The sequence below is a fragment of the Gymnogyps californianus genome, chromosome 1, assembly GCF_018139145.2.
Source record: "Gymnogyps californianus isolate 813 chromosome 1, ASM1813914v2, whole genome shotgun sequence".
In the NCBI taxonomy this organism is placed as follows: domain Eukaryota; kingdom Metazoa; phylum Chordata; class Aves; order Accipitriformes; family Cathartidae; genus Gymnogyps; species Gymnogyps californianus.
The window spans coordinates 59218428-59230822 of record NC_059471.1 but is presented as its reverse complement, the minus strand read 5'-3'; the positions used below and the strand labels follow the sequence as shown (position 1 = coordinate 59230822).

At 48.0% G+C, this 12395-nt stretch overlaps 1 protein-coding gene across 1 annotated transcript in view; it reads right to left on the bottom strand.

Annotated features, from left to right (window-relative positions):
- CLYBL (citramalyl-CoA lyase) overlaps positions 1 to 12031 on the bottom strand; it is a 181708-nt gene extending 169677 nt beyond the window's left edge. Inside the window, exon 1 of the mRNA XM_050903881.1 lies at positions 11970 to 12031. Within this exon, the coding sequence (XP_050759838.1) occupies positions 11970 to 12031 (62 nt within the window). The remainder of the gene's footprint in view (positions 1 to 11969) is intronic.
- Positions 12032 to 12395: the final 364 nt, after the last annotated feature.

Here is a 12395-nt window from a genome sequence, read left to right as displayed (position 1 = left end):
AATTATATTCTACTTCTAATACTACTTTAAGCTCTTTTCATAAGGTTACTGTTGTTCTCACAACACAGCACACCAAGAATGATTAAAATCTGAATAAATCCTGTTTGTTATTTCCATAATTTACCTATTTATCTAAACCCATGTGTTCCTTAGGAGAAACGGCAACATGTTAGTTCCCTCCTACCCAAGTGAAATAGAAACGCTATGTATTATATTACATTATATCATAAACTTCGGTAACCAGTATCTCCCTTCAGGAAAAACCGCACGTGTTGCCCTCCGCCTTTAACAGGAACACATGGGTTCCAACTGGCTGCCATTAAATTTTAGGTTTTAAAACCTGCAAACAAACATACGGTAGAAGTTAAATTATGCACTGCTGCTAAATTTGCTGTGTGTACTGCAGGAGGATGGTCTGAAACAACAGTGTTAACGGTTCAACATTTAAACAAAGAATAAATAATAAAAGACAAAAAGGGGTCATCATTTTGAGATTGTATTTTCTGTCTGCTGCATCTCATTTCTCCCTGTTTAACTATCTGTCCATACTAAGAACATTGCAACCAGCCAAGAATTTAAGTGAATCATATCAGTGAGAGAAATTCTGGGACCCAAACCAACAGGAGCCTTTTCTTTATGTTCTGAGCAGTAAAGCTGCTGCGGGGCGAGGCGGGAGCAGGCACCAAAGTGAGGGGGCGTGAAGGGAACTGGCCATTAACTTATCAATTCCAGGCCTTGGCTTTCTAATTGACAACCTCAGGGCTACTTTCATCACTTGTCGACTTCAAACCCACACTCAATTTTTCCTTTAGATAATGATGCAACTATAACATAACGGTGTTTCTGACATATTGCAGTGTGTAGCAGTAGGAAGATTTCCTCAGTAGCTTAGTTTAACAGGAAAGGAAAAAAACCAACTGTTAAATGGTTTTCACATCTATCAACTTCTCAAAGAAAAAGTCAGTAAGAAAACAGATTTTATACTTCCAGTATGCTGAAGTCACTATTTAGTAGTGACCCAACCCAAAGCACCTTCAGTGCTTTAGTATTGCTACAGATTTAACAAGAAATAAGCGAATGTTTAATGCAATAAGCCCGCAAAGCATGCATTCATATATAAAGCCTAAATAAATCAACCCACAAAAACTAAAAATGCACTACAAATTAGTGAACTTAAATGAAAAATACCACAAAAAATGTCATTAAAAATATATTGACAACACGCCATCTAGAAACTGTATGTCCTTCACAAAGAAAATACAGAAGTAACAGGAATGCTGCCACAGACACATCTGTACAGAGAGCTGGAAAACCCTGACTCCCGTCCTCCCACAGAAATTCGAGTGGTTGCTGAAGGCAACCAGACCATTTGCGAAGAGTAAGGTACTCAGGTAAGTACATTTATCACATTTTGACCATAAAGGAAAAAAAAAAAAATTTTGTCAAGTAACAGCATGTCCACAGGCAACAAAGCACCTGGCTCTAACATAAACAGTCACATAACTGCCTTTTAATAGTGGATATAAAGGTTTGAGTCCTGCAGTCGACTCTGCAAAGGCCCTGGGGTCATACTAAACTCAGTGCAGTGTTTGGGGCCCCGAGCACGTCAATCTAGGCAACAAAAGCAGTGTCAGAAAACGGAATAATACCAATACACTACTGAAGTGCAGCCACTTCCCTAGCTCCTATGTGATTGATGTACAGAGGGATGACCATTTGGACACCGTGCCATATAGCCAGTTGCTGCTGAAATCAGTGTGCATAAACATGCAGGTATTGAACTAATACAGATTAATAAAGCAAAGACGCTGCAGGCAGACTTGACGTGCAGTCGGCTCTTGTCTTCACTGGAATTTAGGCTCTGATGGTGCAAACTGGCACCCAAGTAACTTCAGTCACGGGACGTTAATGAGGCCATGAATAGTTGGCTTATGTTGGCTGGACTAGAAGAGTTCAGCCCCAGCCATTTAAGATTACAGATACGGATGCCTCATTTCGAGGTAGCAATTGCTACATTTTGGTCATAAACTTAAAAATGATTCGTCCAACTCTCATTTGAGGAGTAACAGGGGCGCACGTAAGGAAAGCAGTATCTGCTCTGAGAATGAATGCTGGACTCAACATTTCCTTGGGCTGCCACTCTAGTGCCTTTCAGGCTTTCTAGGTCCATAAAGCTGCAGCGTATTGTGAATTTAGCAGATTACATTGCTTGTTTATAGCTGTAACAATCACTTTTATGAAGACTGGATATGCTGGCATATCACCCACTTTGTTGAAGACCTCTCAAGTGTTGCGCACACTGCTACTCCTTCTCAAGCCATAAGGAGGCAAGAGCTCTCCCTACAAAATGCCTGGCCCACATAATGGGCAAAGGTCACCGGTTGCAAAATATTATTAAAAAGTCAGGAGAAACTTATTTTATAGCCAAATTAGCAGCTCAGCAAAACAGTGGGCTACAGTAGGAAAGATAATAAGCCCAACAGCTGGGCAGTACAACTGATAAGGTTTTTACTGGGATCATTGCCCAGGACGTTTTGGGGGGTTTTTGGACAAAAGAGGTATCAACACAAGAAGTGTGAAAACCCAGGCTATTACATTAACTGTTAGAGGCAGGTGTTTTTCCATTTTTTTTAAACCCAGTCCCCACCACCTTTGCAATTTTGCCACTTCAAGGCTGCAACCAGCAGTACAAACCGGTTCCCTTTCAGGGTTTGGAGTGCGGGTTTTACAAGCCTGTTTTGCCTTCCTGCAGGCACTTTGAGCTTATAAATGGCACCTTTCAGTGTCCTGAATTATGAAGGGCAGCTAGTCCTGAATTCTCCTGTCGCTTAATGATCTCACATAAAATGAGGTCCACAAAACTTTTATTACCGCTGCAGTTCAAATTTGCAGGTGAAGAACCACCAGGGAAAGGATGCGGACATGTCTCTTGCTTTTGCTCTCCTAATTTTCCAGGTGCAAGAAAGTTTCCCACTTGGGCTTGAACAATAAGTTAACTCTCAAAGCGAAGCCTGATCTAAATAAAAAGACCGCAGTATATTACCCTGATAAGCACTGGAAAAATCCAAGGGGAAACCACTTGAGAGCAACACACACTAACATCAAAATTAGGTTAAAAAAGTTAGGTAAAACCCCCCTATCTAAGCATTTATTTATTGTCTTTTGTTTTCCACCTCATTTTATTCACTTATCACCATTAAGTATGTCTGACACTCAAGAATTATACATCATATTTAATTAAAACATGAATTGGTTCCTCCCCTATTCTGGTAGTAACATCCAACGTTTGGAAAACACTGTACCTCAGCAGTCCGAACAAAAATTCAAAAGAAGTCTTTCCAAAAAAAGACAAGATTTTGTTTGTTACAAATTACTTCTGCATTTATATAAAGATTTAACGATTCATGGCATGCCAAATACAGTGCTAATGAGCTTTGGGTTCTGTTTTTCATTTTTGTTTGAATTTTTTTTTTTCTTCTGCTAAAAACAATTACTAGAGGCCATTCAAATGCCACTGCATAAACCAGGAAACCTAGTAAAACTGTAGGTAAAATTGGCATTTTGTTTCAAGTGTGGCTGTGCTGGTTTTGGCTGGGGTAGAGTTAATTTTCTTCATAGTAGCTAGTATGGGGCTGTGTTTTGGATTTGTGCTGGAAACAGTGTTGATAACACAGGGATGTTTTTGTTACTGCTGAGCAGTGCTTACACAGAGTCAAGGCCTTTTCTGTTCCTCACACCACCCCACCAGCGAGCAGGCTGGGGGTGCACAAGAAGCTGGGAGGGGACACAGCCGGGACAGCTGACCCCAGCTGACCAAAGGGATATGCCATACCATATGATGTCATGCTCAGCATATAAAGCTGGGGGAAGAAGAAGGAAGTGGGGGATGCTCGGAGTGATGGCGTTTGTCTTCCCAAGTAACCGTTACGTGTGATGGAGCCCTGCTTTCCTGGAGATGGCTGAACACCTGCCTGCCGATGGGAAGCGGTGAATGAATTCCTTGTTTTGCTTTGCTTGCGTGCGCAGCTTTTGCTTTCCCTATTAAACTGTCTTTATCTCAACCCACGGGTTTTCTCACTTTTACCCTTCCGATTCTCTCCCCCATCCCACCAGGGGGGAGCAAGCGAGGAGCTGTGTGGGGCTTAGTTGCCGGCTGGGGTTAAACCACCACAGTGGCTCAGGAGTCCAATTCGCTTGTTGGTGAGCTGCATATTTCAAATAGCACTTGCATCGCCCCCAAAAAGGAAGCCGGGTAAGATGCTTTCAAAAAACACATTTACAACATTCATTAATGACAAAAAAAAAATTAAAGAGCACAACCTCACCATTTAATTCCCACCTTCCAAGGATGAAGCATCTTAGCCTTTCTGCTTTCTTCTCCACTTTCCAGTGAAAGGTAGATAAATTAGCAGAAACAAGCTCTTCATTCTCAGTACCTCTTTAGAGGATACACGTGCCCATAGGAGCTTAAAAACCTTCCTGTGGAGCATTATTAATCGTGCTTCTAATAGCGCAGAATTTTTAAAGCCTATTAAAACATTGTCTAGTCATAGCAGTGCAAGTCTTGCTTTTTCATGACCTGGTTTCAAGAAACAAACAAAAAAATCAATGGAAATTATGCCCAATTATGTTTCATTGTTCAGTTACGCAGATCACCGCCCACCTCAACTACTAACTAGATACCAAAGGTCATCCTTCTACAACAAACCTTGCCATCTACCACATCGAATCATAGAATGGTTTGGGTTGGAAGGGACCTTTAAAGGTCATCTAGTCCAACCCCCCTGCAATAAGCAGGGACATCTTCAACTAGATCAACTACATCACATGTTGATGCTTCAGCCTAATGAAGTCCTACCTTGACCCTGCTTTGCGCAGCCCCTCCTCTGGGCTTAAGAATACTTTCAGAAACCTAAAAATAATAATTCAAACCACCTTTTACACAGGGTGTAGCACTCCTGCCTGGCTGTAGCCGAGCTGCTGCCCCTTTACACCACTGCAAGTCAAGTCACTATCAATCCCTTGGACTTCAGTCTTCCAAGTAACACGTGCATTACTCCAAAGGCTTTCAGATGACTTTTTAACTGAAAACATCCAGGATGTTGGGGGTTTTAACAAATCATCATAGCAATTGCCCAGCAGCTGATAAGACTAAAGTTAATTAATGCTGCCAGGAAATAGAAATATGTCTGCGATGAGCTAGTCTTCCTATGCCCATATTCAGTATTTCCCCTCCTTTCTTTGAAGAGCATTTCACCAACTTAAAAAACCCATAAACACAAACACAAACCCCCCACCCAACAGACTGAGCAAATGAAAGATATTCACACTAACTATCCCCACTCTCCAGTTCACCCCCCCAAAAATCCCACTGACAATATCAAGAGTGGGGAATCAAACCCTTTATTACCGAGTCCACAGCAGATAAAGCGGCAATTGTGGTTATACAGTATTGGAAGTGTAGCTACAACATAGCGTGACAGCTTGTTAGTGTTGAAAATATATAAGCTCTTTGTAATTGTGCCTTTGGAATGCCATCTGTCTTGAATTAACGTCCACCTGGGATCATGTTTCGATGACCAATATGGACAGATTACTGGAACTTTAAAACCTCGCTTTCTTTGTAATTGACATTTAAACTGTTTGAAGTTTCTCATTAAGTCCTTTTTTACAAATTAGGTGCAGATGTATAAAGCTAAATGTACAGTACTAAGGGAAATTAGGTCACCTGAAAGCTCAATAATAAAATGTATCAACTGTTTAAGTGCAATGAGTACATTAAAATTTAGAGATCAACTTTATGCCCCAAATTCTTCAAAGTTTCGTCATTTCCCTTTCATTGCTGCAGAGCCCCTGATGCCAACCATTTTTAATTAAAATGGCAGAGAAGAAAGCAGGTTTGGCCGCTCAGCCCATGACAACTGGTCAACCCCAGCCCACAAAGGGCTGGAGAAGGCAAGGCAGGCAGCCACAGCAATGCCCGTTTCACAGGGACAGGCAAATCCTATTTACACCAATGATGCTAGGAGACTTAAAGCGCACAGGGAGACTTGAGAGGTAAATACAGCACCTATGAGAAAATACGGGAAAAATTACGAAGGGGACTTGTTCAACACCCGGGGGCTCAGTAATCACGCAGTTGACCTCCAGACCCACTTGCAGTCAAAGTTCTGCAGACCTGCTGTGCTCCATGGCCTCGCGGGGTGGGAGAGGGAAGCGTGAATAGGGCAGCGGCTGGAAAAATACCTCCATGCACAGCCTGGCTGACAAAATAAGGGCAAAATTGAGTATTTCCCCTTTCCAAACAAGGGGGCTCAGAGCTCAGGGAGGCGTGAGAAAGGGGTCCGGGAGAGGCCACCACTGGGAGCCCACCTGATGTGCAGAGGACACAAGCAAATACCACACTGGGGTTCATCAGCAGAAACCCTACAAAGCTCTTAGCATCAAGAGGCTTTTACCTGTCAGAATGACTCTTAAGAGAAGAGACTTCAAGTACGGCAGCCCCATCTCCCCAAAAGGCATGAAAACCCCAGAGACCCCACTCACCCAGCCTTTATGAGTAGCCAAGAAATACTGCACAAGCGTGTGAAGGCTCAACACCGGAAGGCACCGAGCATCCTCCAAGGGAACAAGCGCCCTCCTTCCCCACGCAGGGCCATGGAGCAGGGGTGGCGTTGGGCCTCAAGATGGCATCCTGCAGTTGGCGGCACTTAAACTCAACACAATCAAGCGGGTTTGGTGGAAGGTCCGTTAACCCTCTCTCCCGGAAAAAGGTCTCCCGGGATAAATTAGGACACCGCCTACATAAAATGCACAACTGCAAATCCTTTTGGCACCACGGCTAGCACGTTGGTTCTTGAAATGACACCAGGAGGCGTACCCTGGCTCCCTGCTCATAAGCATGGAGGTGCGATGGAAGAAGCAGTCTTCTCTTAAAAGCTGGTAAACAAGACGAATACACTGTCAACCAGATCTTTTTTCGTGTGCTTAGACTACAGTATCTCCTCTTAAGTAGACTGTCTTCAGTACCACTACTTATTACAATGATTTTTAAAAAGCTTTTCTGCTCACATCCCCTTATAACCCTATTCTGGTAAGCTACTAAAACTCTTTTTGCCAAAGAAGTGTAAATTTTCAGCTGGACACATTTCTGCTGCTTCCAATAAACAGCCAAGCAACTTTGCTGTGAAACTGGCCGTGCACCTGTTTGCAAGGTGAACAGCAGGTCTCAACCAGTACCAGACCAGGACAGCAGGGGATTCTGGTTTCCTTATCCCCGGGGTCTTTCTCCATGCTCATACACATATTCAGTTCAAGGAGGAATTCAGAGAAAAATCATGCGTATTTTTAAAAGAAAGAAAAATTAAACCAGCTGTGTGTAAGCAAACTGCAACACCTGGGAGAGAACAAAACCTGACCAATATAACACAGCAAGGTAACAACGTTTTCCAGGAGGGGACAGCCCAATTCATCTGCAAAGGGGAACGAGACAGAGGAGTAACTCATTTGCCACTCATACCGAACAAGAAAGACTTCTAAGGAAAGTGTATTTGTACCCAGTTCTGTTTTGCTCACACATTTTATGAATACCAGCTTTTATTTGGCTAACAGGTCCGCAAAGGCAGGTACAGGACCAGGCAGGACTGTCCAGAACCGCGTTAGCTTTAAGCAGACTAGTTGGGGTGCCAGTGGTGATTAGCTGGACATGCTCAGCTTTGCACCCTGCTTCTCATTAGCATTAATTAGCCAGCACCATACCTCTGCTGCTGCCAGGATGAGAACTGGCTCAGGCAGTAGTTCTACAGTCCTTAATGCCGAGTATGGAGTTGCCAGAGTGCACAACAGGGAGCTTATGTCGGCCCCGTGTCTTTCTGCCAAGGGCAGAGGAGAGCGGAGACCTGGTTCAGCAGAAAGCTGGAGCACTGCGGACAGGTAATACCTCCTTTGGCGTAAGACTTCCCAATGTAACTTTAACTTGCCAAAAACGTCTGAATTTGAAACACCAGAGCTAACGCTCAGCTTTGTAACGTGCTTCGCCTGACCTAGCAGCGACGGCTGACGAAAGGCCCCATCCTGCATGCTCCCTCGCGCGTGGCCCAGTGATGGTGGTTGCAAGGCAAACTGAGGCTCCGTCAGGTCCATCCCCAGAGAGAGGACTGCAACGCCGGGGACTCAATTAGCCATGTTCAGGGTGTCCCCTCCCTCCCCAACATGAGCCGCTATCAGGTTCTCGCCTCGCCAGCCACACGACAACATTCGTTTAGGTGAACCAAAGTGACCTTGTAGAAAAGCAGATTCTGCAGATACGGCTCAACAGTTCTGCCAGATAAAGTGTTTTTATCACTAGAAAGTCACGCTTTCAAATAAATTTCACCCCGAGGCCATAATCTCAAAAGGCACACTTAAAAATGTGTAGAACATAAAATGAGTGATATTTTTGATAGAGGTTCAGGAAAGAAATCCCTCACAGACTTAACACTTTATTGATATTCTTGTTTATAGCTCTACACACTCCGAGCAGGATCAGCTACTGCTAAGGACCATGATTTATGTCTTTCCATTTAAACACTGCAACAAAGAATAAAACTATTTCACAACTAACAAAGGGGAACCCTTTAATTTGCTAGAACAATTTCAGCTCCCATTGCATTAGCACCCTCCAGTGTCCAATCCACGAAAAACAATATCATCACTAATTTGCCAAGTGGACACAAACTTGGAGTGTGAAACACAAGGCAGAGCAGTGGTGGATTCCTGGAAGGGAAGATGGCAATCGGAGATGAGAGAAAAAACTCCCAATACTAGAAATTTTAGATGACGTAGGCGCAGTCCCTGAACAAGATCTGACACGGGGTTATTACTCTTCTCAGGCTCCTTTGTTCCTAGCAGGCGTGCTGGTGCCCACACAGTATATTCCATACTCTGCAGTGCTCCACTGAGATGTGAGCTCAACCATGCCGCTTTTGATTGACTTGCTATGGGCACATGGGTATAGATCTGCCTGGAATATGCCATGTAAATAAATACACGTAAAAAACCCTCTCGTACATGGGTGAAGCAGACGTACACTCGGCTAGCTGAGGGCAAACACGTGATTGTGCTTACGTGTGCAATGCTCTTCTCTTACAGCATAATCATCAAGCAAAGAGAGAACCCTTCACAAAGATCTGTCAGCAAGAAAGTTTTTACAGTCAATGCTTTACTGCAACATCGTCTTTAAAAGCACATTTGAAGCTCTTGACAACAACAGAAAGAACAGCTGCATTTGTTATTAAAAAACAGCTGGAAGGAGAGTTTTTTTTAACTTTTTCCAACAAGACAAGAATATTTCACAGGCAGGGAAAGCCTAAAAGGCTCTGGAACGTCACAAGTAAGGAAAACCAGCTCCGGGTACCATAGGTTTCGCCTGCCTGCTAATGACACAAATAGTCCATCCACATTCTCATGGCAGCACTGCATGGTGGCTTCGCAGGGGCAGCGACATCCACGTGAAGCGAGGATGGCGGCAGCTGGAAAGGCAGCCGCACCGCATCGGAGGTACCTGCTGTAATTAGGGTCCCAGCCCGACAGCGTGGCAAGTGCTGTGGGACACAGGCACCAGAGTCTGGACCCAGCCGCACCTGCCAACTCCTGCTAAAGACCAGGGAGCTGCTAATTAAATCCAACCAACACGTGCATCGATTGCTGACATTTGAAGTCATCCCTGTATTTTCTCCCCCCACTGCACACGGCTACGTGGCTGCCCAGCTCAAAGGTGAGCAAGGACTCCTCATGCCTCATCCTGCTCTGGTCTCTGCCCGCTTGGATGCCCCAAATTCTGTGGTCTCCACCTGCACGGTGGCCTCTCGGGCTCCACAGCAGCACTGATGACAAGGGGCAGGCAGTTCCCAGAGCAGAGAGGCCATCACGTCTCCTGGGAGCCAAGCGAGGGGGCTGGGCTGCTCGGCAGCCACATCCCATCCCGTGGCAGCACCAGCCAAGGAAGCCCTTTCTGACCACAGCTGGAAGAGAGCAGCCTCACCGCGGGTGTGCGGTCAGCCTTGTCTCCCAGCCCTGAACGGGTGCTATGCACATATAAATGCAATCGTCTGATTGCCTTCACACTGTGTAGACTCCTCTTCTCCCCACAGTGTACATATTCAAAATTCCTGATGACCAGAAATAGCAAGGCATAGCATTTACGATTCTGCACCAATATGGAGGGGGAGGGGAGGAAAGGGAAAAAAAAAGGCACGTATATGCATGCATCTTCCCCAGAAACAGGCTGTAAAAGTAAGCTGAAGGAAGTAGGCTGGAAAAACGACCCTGAGTGCTATGCAGGACAGTGTTACTGTGGGCAAGAAAGACCGACGTGGATTTTATGGGCTCTTCACACTGCCTCTAGCACAGCACAAAGCAGTCCAGCTGTCCCTGAGGTTCCCCAAGAATGCCAGCATCAATATTGCGTGTTCATGGTGACATCTATGTTACAGTTATTACAGACTGCATACTCTTTTGTCAGTCAACTATAAAATATTTACAGTGTCATGGTCTCAGCAGAGACTGCAAGAGTTTAAAGCTTTAAATATTGAAATGAATTAACACTTGATTGCCTGCCTAATATCAGTACTAAAAAAATCTGCTCTCCTTCTAGAAGTGCTGTTGAAAACCTCCCTTAAATCAGCACCGACCCAACAATCAATCACTCTGGCAGAAGTCATTCTCTGCCCGCAGGTAATATGCAGGCATGCACCTGCAGGCAGAAAGCTGGGCATAAAAATCACACAGATGTCCAGGAGAGAGGTGCGGTGGAGCCCTCATCTTAGATAGCATATGTCACTCAGAGCCCAGTTCTGCAAACTGGCCTGCATGGGGATCGAGTATTTACAGTGGAGCTTTTCCCAGCATCCTGCCCAAAGTCCATGCCCTGACAGCTATTCAGCCACCTGTGGGAAAGCGCCTGGTGCTCTTGGTCCCTTTACAAGTGGCCATACGTTGCCTACATAACCCTCCCTTGTCCAGCCACCGCCGTGGCAGGGGTGTGGGGACACACCACCCCTCTGCACTCACAAGGGCCTCCCCAAGCCCAGGACGAGGGATGCCGACAGGGCTCCTGACAGCCCCGATTCTGCCCACATCACGACCTATGCTCAGCTCCATCTAGGGTGGTTTATCAATAGAGAAGGCAACACGGTATTCTCTTAAAAAGAGGAAAGCCCACGGTGCGGATCCAGCCCCTCTTGCCCGCCCCGCTTTCCCCCTGCAGGAGATGGGGCACAGCGGCTGTGAGGATCCCGCTAGGTCAGAGGCTCAGCGCAGCAATGGGGAAGACCCAGGTCGCTCCCCACGTAGGAGCTGTACCAAAGCAGACAGCCGGGCAGAGGCGATTTTGCGGTAACTGGAAGAAAGTAATTTCTGTTTTCGCGCTCTTTGTGCCCAAGCGTGGTGTGTTATCAGCGGCCCTCACGGGGCGGCACAGAGCGGGGGCCGGCGGCTGCCCGACGGCGGGAAGGAAAGGCCGGGGCTCGCCCCTGAGAGGTTCCCCCGGCTGCCGCCTGGCTCAGCCAGGCAAGGAAGCGGCAGAGCCAGGGAGCCGCGGTTTCTCCCCCGCTGGCGCACGGCGGAGGCGCCTCGGCCCTGCCCGGCCCCCGCAGCCTCTCCCGCAGGCAGCCTGGGGCTCGCCGCCCGCCGGGCCCACGCCAGCTCCGGCACGACGCGGCGGCCTTGCCCCCAGCCGCTCCGGCTGCGGGGGTCCCCGCCACCCGCCGCACCCCCCGGCCCGGCCTGCCGCCGGAGACCCGCCGCTCGGGCCCCGCTGCCCGCCCCTCCCGCCGGCCCGGGCGCCACGGCCGGGGGGGGGGGGGGGGGGGCGGACACACGGCGGGAAGGCAGCGGGAGACCCCCGAGCGCGGTTTCCAGCGGGGAGGGGGGGGCGGCGCCGGGGGTCCGTTGGTCCCGCCCCCCCCGCGCGCGGCGCTCGCGTCACTCACAGTCTCCGCCTCCCCAGGCGCAGCCCAGCCCGCCAGAAGACCCACGCCGCTGCCGCCGCCATCATCACTGCCTCGGCCCCGCCCCCCACGGCCCATTGGCTGGGGCGGCGGCGTTCCCCGCCGCCGCGCCCCTCCTCCCCACGGTGCTGATTGGTAGGAACGGGGCAGGAGGCGTGCCCGGCGCCACGCCCCCCACGTGTCCGAGGGAAGAGCCTTACGTCCTCACGGCCGTTACTGGCCGTTCCGCGGGGCGCGGTGCCCGGCCCGGTCGCTGGGCGCGAGTCGCTCCCGGCGGCAGCCCCGGGCCTGCGCGCCTCGGGGCGGGTCGCCTCAGCGGCTCCGGGTGGCGGTTCCCTTCCCCCTCTCTCTGCTGCGCCAGGACAGACCCCTGCCCGCGGGGAAGGCGCAGCTCCCCCGCCAGCCAGC